The sequence below is a fragment of the Rhyacophila brunnea genome, unplaced genomic scaffold (assembly GCF_057557595.1).
Source record: "Rhyacophila brunnea isolate RB1 unplaced genomic scaffold, BYU_Rbru_1.0 scaffold_23, whole genome shotgun sequence".
NCBI lineage: Eukaryota > Metazoa > Arthropoda > Insecta > Trichoptera > Rhyacophilidae > Rhyacophila > Rhyacophila brunnea.
Genome location: NW_028232893.1, coordinates 2431277 through 2450021, shown reverse-complemented (window position 1 = coordinate 2450021; position 18745 = coordinate 2431277). Strand labels below are relative to the sequence as shown.

The 18745-nt window shown below is 35.5% G+C and overlaps 3 protein-coding genes and 1 long non-coding RNA gene across 5 annotated transcripts in view; 1 reads left to right on the top strand and 3 right to left on the bottom strand.

Annotated features, from left to right (window-relative positions):
• Positions 1 to 9565, bottom strand: part of Mhcl (Myosin heavy chain-like) — a 477652-nt gene extending 468087 nt beyond the window's left edge. For both annotated transcript variants that reach the window (XM_085950232.1, XM_085950231.1), the window contains exon 1: positions 9263 to 9565. The gene's annotated coding sequence lies outside the window, so the exon portion shown is untranslated. The remainder of the gene's footprint in view (positions 1 to 9262) is intronic.
• Positions 1 to 18745, bottom strand: part of wkd (TBC1 domain family member whacked) — a 422625-nt gene that overhangs the window by 164483 nt on the left and 239397 nt on the right. The window lies entirely within an intron of this gene.
• Positions 14888 to 16925, top strand: LOC147069355 (uncharacterized). Its single transcript, XR_015071158.1, has 2 exons — positions 14888 to 15493; positions 16379 to 16925. It is a non-coding gene; the product is annotated as an uncharacterized LOC147069355 (long non-coding RNA).
• Positions 15962 to 18231, bottom strand: LOC147069354 (uncharacterized). The gene is made up of 3 exons (XM_085950301.1): positions 17765 to 18231; positions 16785 to 16879; positions 15962 to 16344 (listed from the first exon to the last, which is right to left on the bottom strand). The coding sequence occupies exons 1-3, from the start codon at positions 18099 to 18101 to the stop codon at positions 15997 to 15999; spliced, it is 780 nt and encodes a 259-aa protein (XP_085806427.1). The 5' UTR covers positions 18102 to 18231; the 3' UTR covers positions 15962 to 15996.

Genomic DNA, 18745 nt, shown 5'->3' with positions numbered 1-18745 from the left:
AATAAAAACCCCCTCGTAAATGACCCCGCACAGAGACGAATGGGTCTGGTCATACAATTTTCATTATTCCGTAAACAGACAAATACAGATGAATGTAATTGAAAAATCAACGGCAATTTTATAGTACTCCATATCGTCGTTAAAAAGTCATTACAAAGGTGTTTAGAGACCAAAAACCAAACCAAAACCTAACACCACCTACTCATTCATGGTTTACAGGTTACAGTAGGTTGTACAGTAAGATCCACATAAATTAACGATTTCGTTTGGTTTTTGGTCTCAAAAGACCTCGATCACAAAAACGATATGACGTACCTACTATAAAATTACCAAATCAACTCTATATACAAAGATTTGATGTCCTCAGGGGAAGAAGCGATTCGCAGCTCTACGATGAATGTTATGTTTTGGAGGACATTGTACATATAGCAGTACAATTCCCTGAATATGAACGACACAGAGCACAGCTGCGAATTGCGGATTTCTTTGAGAATGTCGACGAGTTGAAAGGTGTAGAAAAATTGTAAAGTTCTTTAACAGAATTGAAGGGAGGACCTGATCGGCGGATCACCTTCTAGAAGAGAAGAGGCGATATGACAGCGAGTCGCAGTCAAAGCCTCACTAAAATCATAATAAACTACATTTTGCTAACATGTCCACTGTAAGATGTTATAATATGTGAGAGTGTTGTTGTATGTGTATGTCAAACGAATTACTAAATTGTCGAATGACCGTTTATATCCATCGAGCTATGCAATAGTAAACTGTTTTTTTTTTTATATAATTGGAGGTTGAGCATTAATCTAATACAAGAACACCAATGAATGAGTGAATGAATAAACAAATTGAGTAAATCTACTTGAAAGTTAGGTACTTAAATATTATACTTACGCATTATATGATTGTACATCATATAATAATTATATGATGTACAATCAAATACGGTGAAAAAAATTATATATTACATTCTGTAAATGAGGTCTAGTTCCCAAATGATTATTATCTGTGTATTTGGGTATGCATGTGTGCTTATTCTATCTCAAATACAAACAACAGGGGTCGTATACAAAAAATCTGTGCAACTCCTTGGCTATGCCTAGAGTTGGGTTTCGGTAATTTCCCGACGGGAATTCTCGAGAAATTTGCGAGATTTTCAATCCCGAATCTCAAGAATTGAAATTTTTAACATTTCGGGAAATCCCGGATCTCGAGAATCTTTTCTCGGGATTCGGGATTTCTTTATTATCAAATATTAATTGAATTATATTCAATTCGATTTTCTATATGAAAAAAGTGGACAGAAAACACAAAACGTTCAAAGACTGGTGGGGGCTAACACAACGTCGACTCAAAATTTCGACTCATCAGGAAATTTTGTGTCTCAAAAACGTACGCGATTGTCAGATGTAGCGATTGACAGTCTGTGTTTTCTGAAATTATATTTTAATAAATTATGTTTTGAATTATTTTTGTTTTCATACTTTGTCTTCTCACGTAAATTAAAAAAAATATATTTCTTTGGAATTGTTCTGTCTTTACATTGATTTTAGGATTTTTACAGGTTTTTTTAAATTTCCCGATGTCTCGAGAATTCTTTTCAGGAAATCTCGAATCTCGAGAATTCAAAATTTCATCATTTCGGGAAATCCCGAATCTCGAGATAGAGATTTTCTCGGGAAATACTCAACTCTAGCTATGCCGATATCGCACTGGAAAGAGCTGCCATAGAAATGGGACTCCAGGTCAATCAAGAAAAAACAAAATATATGCCTGCAAGTGAGGCTCCTTCAATCTCGCCACTCACGATTGACACGTATCAGTTCGAAAGGGTCGACAAGTTCATATATCTGGGATCACGCATTACCCCTCAAAACGACATAGCCAAGAAGTTAGCAGGATTACTTACTCTGGCAAACAAATCTTACTACGGTTTACAGAGACACTTCAGATCAAGACTCCTCTCAAAGAAAACTAAGATAAAGTTATACAAAACCCTCATCAGACCCATATTAACTTATGGGTCGGAATGCTGGGCTTTATCAAAAAAAGATGAGAGGAAGCTGGATATCTTTGAAAGAAAGATATTAAGAAGAGTCTTCGGAGCTATATGTGAGGAGGATGGCACGTGGCGAGGAAGGTACAGCCATGAATTATATGCGTTGTATGAAGCTCCTCCTGTAGTCTCACACGTGAAAGTGGGGCGACTTCGTTGGGCAGGCCATGTCTCAAGGGTGGAAGACACCTAACCACCAAAGAGGCTTCTCTTCGACAGACCAGAAGGGAAAAGTAGGGTCGGGAGACCTAAACTGCGGTGACTGGACTGTATAGAAGGAGAGACAGCATCCCTGAGACTGAGGCAGTGGAGGGAGATTGCGGCAGACAGAGGGGAGTGGAGACGTTTCCTGGAGGCGGCCAAGACCCACATTGGGTTGTAGTGCCGATGATGATGATGTGTGCTTATTTGTGGATTGTTATTAAATAAAAAAAATAATTTAAATTAGTAAGTAGCATGTAAGAATATTTATTTAACTAATAGTATAACTTTTTAAACACTGATAGGTATTATTGATAAAGTATCTCATTAGCTAACTCCATTAAATTCCCAGTAGGTATTGACGATTGTACACGTCTTGAATGTAGTATTTAGGTATTGATTATTATTTAATGATCTATTATTAGAGTTTGACTATTATTGATTGTATTATTAGTGATAGGGGTTATTTACAAACACTTCAACTAGTCATAATTTGTTGACTTGATAGGTAAGTTTTTACCTACTTTATTGTATTAATTTATAAGTTGAAATTAATTGTATTCGTTGTCAGTGTGTTTTTACCTTTTGGTGAGTGCACATAGTGACTGAAAATGCCAAAACGCGAAACCCGGGTCACAAAAAACGACTCAAATGGAATAGTACTAAACTTAAATTCATTAGAATTTAGATTCATTATTACTATTCTAAGATTTTTTGATATTTATTAATGTGTTTACCGTTTGAAAAAGGTCAACTCATACTAAAACATTCAAATTAAGTAGATACGTTGTGTTAGATTATAAGAACCTTGTCATTGATAGATAGACTATCTAAGGCGCGACCCTTAAGATCTTAGACTATAGATACATCTAGACGCCACCCGTTGCATTGCTAAATGAAGCCGCGTGCCTTGCGTTTGGTTTGTTAGCGAGCGAACGCATTCGTCTACAAATGTTCGAGACCATAGACCATTTCGCTAGTGCTCGCTCAGAATTAAAATATAATTTTCTATTTTTTTACGTTATATAGTATTTTTAAGCGGTCAAAATGCAACCATTAGATAAAGATATCCATAATTTAAGTTATTTTAAAGAAATACTAGGTCACTGATATTAAAATATATAATAAAATACAAATAAATTATCACGAACATGTATCAACTTACTTATGAAACGTAATACCATCTTCTTGCTTATCAGTACGGCTACCACATTTTAAGACAACACACAGAACCATCTTTTCTACTTAATTAACCAAAAATATTTACCACTGACTTTATGTTTAACACAAAAAATATCAATTTTAGCAACACGAGCTCGCAAGACATCGACGCTATGTGAAGCGTTTCGCCCCGATTTCATGGCGATACTTTTGGAAACTGGCTTGTAGCTAGTAGACCTTTTATCTTACTCTAGCGCGTGTCGCAGAGATTGTAAGGGTACCGAATACTTTCTCACTCGCACTCATGCATCGTTTTTGTTCAGGCCTTGCTTAAGATCAATGTTTAACCCCCGCGATGCTATTCGATGGTCGAAGCACCCCCAAGAAATAAACAAGGGTGCGTGTCTGTCTGCAATAAATTACTGCGAAACCCAAATTCTTCAGCATTCTCATCACAAGGAGAGAGCCACTTAGAATCCTAATTGTAACTAACGATCAAAGTATAGTTAATTTCATAATAAATCATAGTGCTGCCCTGTTAAATAATCACTTAGTGACCCGACAGCGTTCAAAGTTCGGTAACACTTTTAAGACAAAACATAAGAGATTTTTAATGTTTCTATACAAGAAAGAATACAATAAAAAAAAAACTCACAGAAATCTCACCTAGCATGTTGTTTAATCTTGCAATGTTATTAATTATTATTATAAAGTGATTTACTGTTTGTGCAGAAGTTGATTAGTTTTTTAATTCATCTCAATTTCTTTAAAAGGCAGAAGAGTCAGCTCGTCACCTAAATTAAGACTCCGTGTAAGTAAAGGTTGTAACAGACACAATGACGATCTGGCACATATATGCTAAGAGCGTTTTTGTGTCTATGATCATATCTATGCCATTCCGACATATTGTAGGTACATACATAAGAAACGGGGTTTTCGGCATATATGTGCCAGATCGTCATTGTGTCTGTTTCAACCATAACTCGCAACCCTCGAAATATCACTACAAAGTACGCTAGCCAGATTGTATTTGCGCGGACACAGCAGCCCTCGGTGATTGAAGTAGTCACGAAGAGACGCTTCACGTGGCTGGGACATGTGTTCCGGATGCCGAAAAAAACTGCGATGCTCCTGACCCTTGTGGCACAACCTCAAGGGTTCCGTCGCCGTGGCCGAACCAGGCTCTACTCTACACGCGATACGGCACGAGTGCATGTGGACAGCTTAATGAGGTCACCTGTACCTCGACTGCGCGCGAGACGTGACACGTCGCGAGTGCATGTGGACGGCTCAATGAAGTAACATGTATTTGGAATGCGCGCGAGTCAAATCGCGCCATCTGGACAAGGCATATGGCGGGAGACGCGAGACGTGGCGATGAACCGATAGAAGGAGTGTGATATTGCGCTTGCCCTCTGCCCCAATTCTACGGCGTGACAGGGTGGAAGTAAGTTAGTTGCAGAAAGAATTACATTTGTATGCGTATCATGGGCCCCACATCTTGAAGCGGGCCCCCAGGCTAAGATCTTTGGCGGTACCCTTACCTATCGCTATGGGTAAAGGCAGTGTGACGATCTACAGTCGATAGTACAGCCAAAATGATGATGACCATGACGCGGTAAAATGAATGTGTGTATTTAATTATTTTTTTTTTTGTATATTATTTTAATACATATACGTATCCAATTGAATTATGGAGTTGTCGAGAATCGATACATAAAAAATTGTATCGTACAACCACATATTTTTAAATACATAATAACATTATTGAAGGAAAGTAGGCGACTTTTTTGCTAGTAAAGCAAATTTTTGATATGTGTTAATCTCACGTATCTGGTCGACTATATTATATTTATATTTTTTAATTAGTATCGAAGTCAATGCTCAAGGGCCTGGCTGTTAATTGACTTTATATACTTACCTACTTACTTCATAAAATACGAATTATATAAGTAATCACTTTTAATTACCTACGTAAATATATATCTACTAGTAGATACCTTATTATCGTATGAAATTATTACTTGTAATCAATAATCAATATCAATTTTATTACTGTCGTATCATTTTTATGAACATTATCTGTACCTAGTATTTTTTTTATACATTAGATATTTCTTAGTACTTATCAATTATTAAAATATGCCTATCAGAATTACGTCTATCTGTAACAGGTATCAATAATTATTGATATGACAGTTTCTCAGGTATGTATACAATAGGGGTGGTGAACCTATGACATGAGTGTCATCGAGTGACACGTCCACCATTAAAAGAGCGTACATAAGTGAAACGGCAAATAATTTTCAACAGTATGCGGAACGAAATTTCGCAGTCGTCGCCAATCGGAGACTGACAGTCGAGGTGTGAGCACGTCAATTTGTTTTGTGATGGCGTCGGAGGAATATATTCTTAAATCGTGTAAAGATTACTAAAAAACGTTCCGTATATACTTGAAAAAGAAAACATGTCAATGAATATACTATTATTATTACGAATATAATAATAAACATAATATTAAAAGGACGCTTGTTGAATTTTTATGACAAATTATATTTCGTTCGGCTTGCGTCATTTGCACAATCCGCGCATCGCCTGGTCGCGATCTTTTTAGACCATGCATCAGCTGAAGTATAGCCTTTGTGTAACATTGTTACTAAAGTTAAACCATTGATCTTTTTTAAATAAACGTTTATTAAAGAGGCATGGACTTGTGACCTAAGAATTAGCAACCAATATTTTGACAGTTATTTACTTACTGTGTAAGTATATTATTTAGAAAATATGTCTCATTTTACTTGGTAAATATATTTACAATTAATAAACTATTGAGTAAAAAAATATTTTGATTTTTTTAATCCTGTTCTCATTCAATTTTTTCTATCTGAGAGATTTTTGTTTTTCAAGACATATAATTTGATGGCACTGTGACAACTGGACGCCAAGACAATTGGGCACCGCACTGTCGAATGAAATAAATATACGTTCGTTACGATTTGCTACAGAAAGTAAACGAGAGATTTAGAAAATAGAACAAAAGCTCCATTTTGACCTACGCTGAGCATGTCCCCCCTTAAGCAATGGTTGTAAAATATTAATAAACAAAATACACAAAAAGCAGGTATTTACTAGATACTTTACTGTTTATTTACCTAAATTCTCCCTTATTATATTGTAATATTGTCTTTTAAAAATCAAGTACCTGTATACCAATAATATTGTTAACAAACCGACAGGTAATTTTCTACTTACTTTCTAGTATGCATACCTATCTACTTATTATAATATTATTAGCGAATAAAACGTAGGTAAGTAAGTGTTTTCTAATTAATTCCAGTATTTTTAATACATATTTACATACAAATAAAACTTAATAATGACAATAAAAAATTCGTGTGTGTTTTTTATGAATACCAAATCGAAGAAGGTTTTCTTTGTTATCTGATTCAGTGGTGAAGGGCGGAGGTAGGCTGCTGAGATTCGACATAACTAGTGCACACTGAACTCTGTCAGTCATACTTAAGTATTTGTTTTCGTTGAATTAAGAATACAGTCTGCAGATTGTGCCGGTTAGTTTTTTTTCAAATTCAATTAAATAATGCCTAAAACCATACTATGTAATAAAGAATATGTACATAATATTATCGATGGTGTTGGTTAGTTTTTTTAAAAGCCATTAGGCTTCATCAAACCGTAATTGATAAAAAATATTCTATCTATCTATAAAACATCTAAAATTATGTATGGTTTTAGATATTTTAGAGAAAAATGAATATTTGTTGGCTATTATCTAGTACTTACGGTTCGGATTAGGCAGGGTTTAATCGAACATTCTACACATTGCAGTCTTATTTAAATGAAAACAAATACGTTTATCTAACAAATTCGAATCGACTTGATTACCTCCTAGTTGTCATTTTAATCATGCTGCCCTGGTACGTTATGATACTTCGTGACGAATTTTAGTCTCACTTTCCTCTACTTCAGACGATTTTACGTCATCACAGCTAATTATAATAATATGTTACCTGAATAATATTCGTTTATTAATTATAATCGCTAATTCCAGTGATGATATTAGTGATGCCAATTGGGAGGGCAATAACCATGTTTAATAAAATCGCTTCGGATATTGATATATTCCACCTACGTGAGGTGAGTATATTATATAGGTGGACGTTGTTTTATAAATTCCTAAAATAGGGTCTGCTTAACTCATCCGGTATACTTCCTTGTACTTATCTAATTAATATTGTTTGTATTTACACTTTTCAATGTAATTTGTTTTTTTATGTAATACTTACTTACTGTTTTAATAATATTTCTTTGTTTCTAAATGTCATGTTGTAAACGTCTTAAATTAATAATTTGTAATGTTCACTTTATGTAAAAATAAATAAATTTGAATAAGGGGATCAGTGGCGCACCCAGTGGGGGGGACAAGGGGCCCTGGCACCCCCCAAACATGAAAATTATCAGAATGATTTTAAACATTGAAATTGAAAGCCAATAAACTATACCTTTGGGCTTAGACAAATAAAAACACGGAAAAAAATGATTTGCAATTCTCCATCACCCTTTTTAGAAACACAAAAATTTCGATACAGTAATGTCGGGTTTTTTAGAAACCCAATCCCTAATGGAACTGTCAAAAAATTTTCGGTGTCCACCCAAATTCCGGAGTGGTGTAGGTCATGGCTGGGGAGGGCTGACAGGGCTCTAGCCTGGGGGCCCGGCGAGTCGGGTTGACCAGATAAGTGACATAAACACGCATCGTAAATTAGCTTTAATAGTAAAAAAAGTCGCCTGCATTATATCTACTTCATGGCCATGAACATTTTCAATTATATAATTGTGCAATACATTTTTTGATTATTATGTGTCGATACTCGACAGCTTTATTATTAAAGTAGATGTATTAAAATCGAAAATAATTCACTGTATAAGTACCCTTAATTTGACCTAAAACACAATTTGAAAAACGTTAATGTAGTGTTTCACACTGCCTTTAATCTTAGCGGTAGGTAGGGGGCCCGCCAAATATATATGGTGTAGGTACACCGAGTGCAATAGACAAAAGACCGATAAACGAGAAATTAGGCTGTGAAGAAGAAAAAGAGCCTATGGGACTAATTTACATTCTCCTCCTTGGGATCCCCCCAATATTAAATCCTGAGTGCGCCACTGAAGGGGATTTTTAGTTTCTAATACTCACAAATAAAATAAATAATATATACTAAAAGCCCCGTTTGAACATAACTAGGTTTATAGTCTGAGTAGGTTCTTAATTCAATTCCAATGTTTCTTCTGTCCAACTCTGTTCAACTGGTAACTGGGACAAAATCGATATTATAATGTGGCGCAAAGCCCTACGATGCCGGCATAACAGTGGCCAGAATTTCCGCTTTTCATATTAAAACACAACAATAAAACGTACGGCATAGTAAATATTATTTAATTAGTGTATACACAATTTTAAAACATCGCCATAAGCATTATAAATCGATACTAATCCAATTAATAAGAGTCCGAAAATATTGATTGTAGATTATGGGGCTATTCGCACTTCTCTTGAATAAAACATGATTTATATTGACAAACAAATCGTGTTTTTACACGAATTAACCGCACGATATCATACGTAATAGACAGCTTTGTATTTCACGTTCATAATTGAACGTTTAATTGTGCAAATTGATAGAAAACAAGGTATAATTCGGTGCTGTGTTATTTTGGGAATATAAGGTATTCTACACGGTAAATTAATTTTTTTTTTAAGATTAAACCAATTTAAAATATATTTAGAATAATAATAGTATGCTAATTACAAATTTAGTTGTGAAATACCTTTGTGATTGACGTTCGAAAGTATTCCTTGAATGTGTATACGTTTTCAAACACCAAAATAATTGTGATATGTCATCCAAATATCACCGTATTTACACTGCACGTTCACTTTTGATACACTTTTATCACAGAGCACACAATATACACACGCGGCGATCCGTTCACAATAATAAAAATGTATTTTTTCAGTATTTATTCACGAATTCTATACATTCGCTCTGTGCATTATTTGACAGATGAAAAGGTACTTCGTAAACATTGCTATGAAATACGCGCTCAACGATCACGCGAACAAAGTGAACTGAGTTGCAAGTAGAGTGAAAATGTTGCCATACACTCAGTTCTACTTTTAAGATCCCTCATTTACATTATTGTATATTTTCTAAAATGAATTTTAAATGCATATAATATTATTATCACTCCGGACATTACGACATTTTATGTTGTTTCGTATTATCATTGACACAATTATTAAAATCTCATTGTAATTAGTTATAACAACACTGCTTTTGTATATTTTTACGTTCAAATGGCTTATTTCTAGCGGATGTAACCAAACAACAAATCTCTGTTGGTTGATAATATTATCTTTCATATTATCTGATATAATTTTAATTGTATTTACCTATCGGTTTTCTTCTGAAGATTGTTGTTACGTTTTCATTATAACTAGAGTTTGTCTTTTATAAGCTGGCGTGCGGTTCCCCCCCCCCCCCACGGCTACAGCATCTTAACACTGCATTCCTTCTCATTCCCTCCCATTGTAAACTTGCAACAGTCGAACGCGATGGCACAATGCTTTCCATCCGCAAACGACGTGATGTGAACTCAAGCTTGTATAAGACAGACTCTAAATAGGGAAGAATTATATTATTGTTTGAATATTACGTATTTAATTACACAATTCAGGTACTAAGAAATTGTGTAATTTTTTTTAATATATAATTATGTCACAATGTCGATTTTCTTGTACTTCTAAAAGATAATTATTTTTAACCAATGTGCCATTTTTGAGAAAAATCTAATAATCTGGATAATTAAATTACTGGCAATACTAGCATATCTATCAAAAAACTACGGGAGATTCAGATTACTCGTACGTTGCAAGAATAATAATCGAGGACGTACGTCCAGACTCAATCAATTTGTTAACTGTAATGCCAGCGCTCCATTGGCGAGCCAAAAGTCCGACGACAATAAGTCTTCAGATTTTTCTACGTTCTGCTACTGGCCAACAGACGTTCAACGAAACGAGTATATAATTAATTTGACGAGTAAAACAGTCGACTTTGACAGCATAGATAATATACGTATATCTGACAGTTAAATCGTGATGGCGTTAAATGATACCGACGTTTTATGTTTTTTGGGTTATTGGGTGGCAGATAATGTAATAACGAAGCAAAGGGTACACAAATACTGGGTGAAACATTGGATAAGGAAACGAACGACATTATCCCACACAAATTTAATACGAGAATTGCGTTTGCAACCGAGCGATTTCCGCAATTATTTGCGAATGTCGGAGGATGTATACACAGAACTGTATAATTTGGTCTCCCCATTTATTAAAAAAAAAATACTATGATGAGGGAAGCTATTTCTCCTCATGATAGATTATGTGCAACCCTGCGATTTTTGGCTGCCGGCGGAACATTCACTGACTTGCATTATAGAACTGCGATTGGAAGACAAACTCTGGGCAAGATAATTCCCGAAACTTGCCAAGTCATCATTGACGTTTTGAAAGGAGAATATTTCAAGGTGTGTATTATATTATACGTCATCTAATAAAGTTGGGCAAATTTACAAATATATCATTAACAAGTAGACATTGGTTGGTCTTATAAAGTGAACGTTTAGTGGATTGTTTTACCTATATAAATCATAGACGGCAACATCATAAGAATGGCAGACAAGATGCATTTGAGATAGGTATATATATAGTCACAAATAAGGCCATCGTTGACATGCTAAATATTCAATAGACCATTAGAATGCTGTACCTAGCCAGGACTCTCCATATAGGCTGTAAGCAAGCTGCTTAATTATTCCTGTTGAATGTATTGTAATACTAGTCATATTCTTCGAAAAGCAAGCATGGAATTTGATTTCTAAATGAGGCCACATAATAATATAGGTTTGCTAACATAGCTCAAATACTTACCATTTGTTGTATCGCTTAAGCTAAGGTTTATAGGCATAAAAACAAACAAAAAAACAAATATTTTTACAAGATATTTATTCATACAAAAAACATTAATTTATTATACCGGCTTTTGTACATTTTTGCTTAATATACGATAAACTGGTTGAGTATGAACAGTAGTTGCTGGCGTTATTTTGTCACTTTGTCCCATAAAGGCAACTTCATGCATCAGCTTCTCGGCCAGCAATCTTTGTCCCTGTGACATCGATCGTAGTTTCATGGCCATCATTTTGCCAAAAACATCAAATTCATCTTCAGTCTTGCTTAGTTTGTCGGTGATTAATTCTAACACTTTGTTGGCGCTATCATTCGATTTTTTTCGTTTGAACGATGGTGACTGGTGCTCTATTGCTGGACTTATTACTGGACTATTACTGGATTATTACTGGACGAACTGGTGCTCTATTGAGATTCGACCTTGGAGTAGTCGACAACGTGGATGTTGAAGGCGAATATTCTATCTTTAAATAAAATGTTGATTATTTTTTGTTGCAGTTCCCTGATACGCACGAAGAAATGGAGACGATTGCAGAAGAATTTAATAGTAAATGGCAATTTCCAAATTGCCTGGGCGCAGTTGATGGGAAACACATTGCAATCGTGCCACCTGCAGGCGCCGGCTCCCACTTTTATAATTACAAACATTTCCACAGCATTGTTTTGATGGCGATTGCAAATGCTAATTATGAATTTATTTATGTTGATGTTGGAACAAATGGACGTATTTCTGATGGAGGCGTACTGAGAAAATCTGATTTTTTCAAACGTTTAGACGAAGGCAGATTAAAAATACCTGCACCAAAAAAACCTACTGCTAATTCTGATGCACTGCCATTTGTTTATATTGGCGATGAAGCCTTTGCATTACGTAACGATTTCATAAAGCCGTATTCACAAAGGCAATTAAATCACAGTAAAAGAATATATAATTATCGGACATGCAGAGCCAGGCGAATTATAGAAAATGTTTTTGGCATTTTAGCTGCTAGATTCCGCATTTTTCAAGCTCCAATAAACATGAAAATTGAAAATATCAATACAGTTGTATTAACTTGCTGTGTGCTGCACAACTTTCTTCGTCGCAAATCAACACATACTTATACTCCTTCTCATGACCTTGATAGGGAAAATCCTGAGACAGGTTTAATAGAGCTCGGACTGAGGTCACAGGACACCTTAGCGCCTTTGGAAGCAACGACTAATCGGAACTCGACTGCCAATGCTAAGAAAGCGCGAGGAGATTTCGAAAAATATTTTAATACTACCGGGGCTGTCACATGGCAAGAAAGTATGATAAGCAATAGATAAATTAAACCAATGTAACAATTTAGTTAAAATGTTTTACCTCAATACAATCTTCGTTGTTTAACGAGTTGGAGTAACTCTCATCAGGAGACATGTTTTCCAAATCGTCCACCATGCTGGATATTGAGCTCGATTCTGTAAAACAAAATGTAAATTGTTAAAATACAACATAATACTCAAACTTGTTTTTTATTATCTCTCCCCTAAGTACCCATTCCTTCATACGGTTAATATTGATATTGGTATAATTGGTGTAATCCAGTATATCGGGTATTTTCAAAATGTGTTTTCCGCTGTATTCCTCATAACCAAACTGTACCATTAATTTTGATTGATGATTGACGATTTATTGATTGTCTCTGAAGGAACCTAACTCGAGCGATTTTTGATTTTATGATCATTTCTTTTCTTCTTCTTTCGACCATGTCCGATCATAATATGGACCTCCACGGAGTGGAGGTTTGTATTGACAGATTTTGTTTTTACGAGAAATGGATGTCAGCCACTTGCTCAACATATTAGGTCCATACTCTGACTCATACACAAATTGAAATTCAATGTGTACTTGTCAGACCCAGGATTTGAACCTGGGACCCGACCACGACTCAATAAGCCGCGCTTCCACCGCCATGATCGTACCTATATATTATTATTTCTTACCTACCTCAGCAAAGAATAAATAATTTTATTGTGACTAGAAATGATTCATAGCTGTATGTTTTAATTGCTTAATAGTAGCTAATCTAATGCGATGTCACTTTCAGAGATACGACAATGTCATAGTCTGCACGTGTATAATAAATAGCTTTAAAGCATTCCCTCGTACCTATATATTATTATTATTTATTACCTACCTCGGCAAAGAATAAGAAATTTTATTGTGACTAGAAATGATTCATAGCTGTATGTTTTAATTGCTTGATAGTAGCTAATCTAATGCGATGTCACTTTCAGAGCTAGGTACGACAATTTCATAATCTGCACGTGTATAATAAATAGCTTTAAAGCATTCCTACGTACCTTCCATTTGGTCGTTCAAGAACTCCAAATTTTCATAGTACCACAGTTTGGGTAGATAAACTGCGTCTGTGCCGGCTCCGCTTCGATATGATGTCCTTACTTTATTTCTCTCCTTTCTGTAACCCGACCTCAATGTCTGTATTTTCTTTTTAACATCGTCGACCCTTGCCTGCGGCTCCACCTTGATTAAAATCTCCAAAAGTTCCGCATACGCCAAGGACTTGGCATCACGATTCTTGTATAGTGGGCTGGTCGTCTTCCACAACGATGGGTTGTCTTTAAAACAATTAATAAAATCTTCCAAGAAACTTTTCGAATGCACTCGTAGATCTACCATTGTTGTTATCGATGTGAGATGTCCGAACACTTTGAATGACAGTAAAATAATGATGGCGCTGTCGTCCGTCGGCATAGATATAAATAATGTGACGGTAAAGCGTGGTGAACGTACGAATTTCAGCGGCTCGGCGAGTAAAATATCAAACATGTTTGAAATCCAACGAGCCTGGTCTGCGGATTAAAAAGTCCGCAGACCTGGGGTGCTCCACGCGAAAAAAAAGTCCGAAGACTGTAAATCGTCTGACTTGCGTGCCAATGGAGCGCCGGCATAAACTTCAATACCGTTTTTCGAGCGTACTATGAAAATAATACGAGCATACGATGGTATTTCGATGGCGGCGTATAAAATAATACAAGCTTATAGACGTGACTCCTCGACTGGTGAATGGCTTATGATGTCACAAAGTCACTCCGGAATTCTACTTGTTTTTTTTTTGGGCTCGAATTCATTTACGAAATAGAGAATCTCGCCTGTCGCCTGCTTTATTTATACGGTCGAACACAATATAGAAATTTAATGATTATAATTATTCAATTATTGTGTAGGCGATAAATTGTGTATTGCTGTAAAAATGATTGAAAATATCGTTACCTACGTTGTATTGCCAATTACTATTATTGTCATAATTATAAACACAATATTTTTTAGATTTTACAGACAATAAAAAAATGAGCGGCGTCTATAAGACGTGGGAAACCAAAGTCCAATCTCTTTGTGGGAAACATTATTTTGAAAATATTGTACGTATAATGCCAGCGCTCCATTGGCGAGCCAAAAGTCCGACGACAATAAGTCTTCAGATTTTTCTACGTTCTGCTACTGGCCAACAGACGTTCAACGAAACGAGTATATAATTAATTTGACGAGTAAAACAGTCGACTTTGACAGCATAGATAATATACGTATATCTGACAGTTAAATCGTGATGGCGTTAAATGATACCGACGTTTTATGTTTTTTGGGTTATTGGGTGGCAGATAATGTAATAACGAAGCAAAGGGTACACAAATACTGGGTGAAACATTGGATAAGGAAACGAACGACATTATCCCACACAAATTTAATACGAGAATTGCGTTTGCAACCGAGCGATTTCCGCAATTATTTGCGAATGTCGGATGATGTATACACAGAACTGTATAATTTGGTCTCCCCATTTATTAAAAAAAAAAATACTATGATGAGGGAAGCTATTTCTCCTCATGATAGATTATGTGCAACCCTGCGATTTTTGGCTGCCGGCGGAACATTCACTGACTTGCATTATAGAACTGCGATTGGAAGACAAACTCTGGGCAAGATAATTCCCGAAACTTGCCAAGTCATCATTGACGTTTTGAAAGGAGAATATTTCAAGGTGTGTATTATATTATACGTCATCTAATAAAGTTGGGCAAATTTACAAATATATCATTAACAAGTAGACATTGGTTGGTCTTATAAAGTGAACGTTTAGTGGATTGTTTTACCTATATAAATCATAGACGGCAACATCATAAGAATGGCAGACAAGATGCATTTGAGATAGGTATATATATAGTCACAAATAAGGCCATCGTTGACATGCTAAATATTCAATAGACCATTAGAATGCTGTACCTAGCCAGGACTCTCCATATAGGCTGTAAGCAAGCTGCTTAATTATTCCTGTTGAATGTATTGTAATACTAGTCATATTCTTCGAAAAGCAAGCATGGAATTTGATTTCTAAATGAGGCCACATAATAATATAGGTTTGCTAACATAGCTCAAATACTTACCATTTGTTGTATCGCTTAAGCTAAGGTTTATAGGCATAAAAACAAACAAAAAAACAAATATTTTTACAAGATATTTATTCATACAAAAAACATTAATTTATTATACCGGCTTTTGTACATTTTTGCTTAATATACGATAAACTGGTTGAGTATGAACAGTAGTTGCTGGCATTATTTTGTCACTTTGTCCCATAAAGGCAACTTCATGCATCAGCTTCTCGGCCAGCAATCTTTGTCCCTGTGACATCGATCGTAGTTTCATGGCCATCATTTTGCCAAAAACATCAAATTCATCTTCAGTCTTGCTTAGTTTGTCGGTGATTAATTCTAACACTTTGTTGGCGCTATCATTCGATTTTTTTCGTTTGAACGATGGGGGTTTTGGTGCTCTATTGAGATTCGACCTTGGAGTAGTCGACAACGTGGATGTTGAAGGCGAATATTCTATCTGTAAATAAAATGTTGATTATTTTTTGTTGCAGTTCCCTGATACGCACGAAGAAATGGAGACGATTGCAGAAGAATTTAATAGTAAATGGCAATTTCCAAATTGCCTGGGCGCAGTTGATGGGAAACACATTGCAATCGTGCCACCTGCAGGCGCCGGCTCCCACTTTTATAATTACAAACATTTCCACAGCATTGTTTTGATGGCGATTGCAAATGCTAATTATGAATTTATTTATGTTGATGTTGGAACAAATGGACGTATTTCTGATGGAGGCGTACTGAGAAAATCTGATTTTTTCAAACGTTTAGACGAAGGCAGATTAAAAATACCTGCACCAAAAAAATATTTTAATACTACCGGGGCTGTCACATGGCAAGAAAGTATGATAAGCAATAGATAAATTAAACCAATGTAACAATTTAGTTAAAATGTTTTACCTCAATACAATCTTCGTTGTTTAACGAGTTGGAGTAACTCTCATCAGGAGACATGTTTTCCAAATCGTCCACCATGCTGGATATTGAGCTCGATTCTGTAAAACAAAATGTAAATTGTTAAAATACAACATAATACTCAAACTTGTTTTTTATTATCTCTCCCCTAAGTACCCATTCCTTCATACGGTTAATATTGATATTGGTATAATTGGTGTAATCCAGTATATCGGGTATTTTCAAAATGTGTTTTCCGCTGTATTCCTCATAACCAAACTGTACCATTAATTTTGATTGATGATTGACGATTTATTGATTGTCTCTGAAGGAACCTAACTCGAGCGATTTTTGATTTTATGATCATTTCTTTTCTTCTTCTTTTGACCATGTCCGATCATAATATGGACCTCCACGGAGTGGAGGTTTGTATTGACAGATTTTGTTTTTACGAGAAATGGATGTCAGCCACTTGCTCAACATATTAGGTCCATACTCTGACTCATACACAAATTGAAATTCAATGTGTACTTGTCAGACCCAGGATTTGAACCTGGGACCCGACCACGACTCAATAAGCCGCGCTTCCACCGCCATGATCGTACCTATATATTATTATTTCTTACCTACCTCAGCAAAGAATAAATAATTTTATTGTGACTAGAAATGATTCATAGCTGTATGTTTTAATTGCTTAATAGTAGCTAATCTAATGCGATGTCACTTTCAGAGATACGACAATGTCATAGTCTGCACGTGTATAATAAATAGCTTTAAAGCATTCCCTCGTACCTATATATTATTATTATTTATTACCTACCTCGGCAAAGAATAAGAAATTTTATTGTGACTAGAAATGATTCATAGCTGTATGTTTTAATTGCTTAATAGTAGCTAATCTAATGCGATGTCACTTTCAGAGCTAGGTACGACAATTTCATAATCTGCACGTGTATAATAAATAGCTTTAAAGCATTCCTACGTACCTTCCATTTGGTCGTTCAAGAACTCCAAATTTTTATAGTACCACAGTTTGGGTAGATAAACTGCGTCTGTGCCGGCTCCGCTTCGATATGATGTCCTTACTTTATTTCTCTCCTTTCTGTAACCCGACCTCAATGTCTGTATTTTCTTTTTAACATCGTCGACCCTTGCCTGCGGCTCCACCTTGATTAAAATCTCCAAAAGTTCCGCATACGCCAAGGACTTGGCATCACGATTCTTGTATAGTGGGCTGGTCGTCTTCCACAACGATGGGTTGTCTTTAAAACAACTAATTAAATCTTCCAAGAAACTTTTCGAATGCACCCGTAGATCTACCATTGTTGTTATCGATGTGAGATGTCCGAACACTTTGAATGACAGTTGATGGCGCTGTCGTCCGTCGGCATAGATATAAATAATGTGACGGTAAAGCGTGGTGAACGTACGAATTTCAGCGGCTCGGCGAGTAAAATATCAAACATGTTTGAAATCCAACGAGCCTGGTCTGCGGATTAAAAAGTCCGCAGACCTGGGGTGCTCCACGCGAAAAAAAAGTCCGAAGACTGTAAATCGTCTGACTTGCGTGTCAATGGAGCGCCGGCATAACAAATACACGTCGAATTATTTTCAAAATTCTACACAATTTTGATTTGAAATAATAAAATTATTTTTTAATTTATTTTAGTACCTAACAATTAATTTTTTTATTGAGACATCTATCTGTACATTTAAAAATAATCAAGAAGTTTTCTTCTATAACAACTAGTAAATTTATTCAAAGATGTCGCTAAGAACAATATAATTATTTTTAGATGGGTGTTGTAATAACAATAATTCCAAATTTATTATTTTCGAATACTACAGTAAAATTTTGAACTCACTATGGATCTTGAGTTCCTCTATTTTACAACGTTTTTATTAGCTCGTATTCTTGTTTGTCCGGTCAATTTTTAACTAACTTCCCGACTAGCTAGACATTTGAA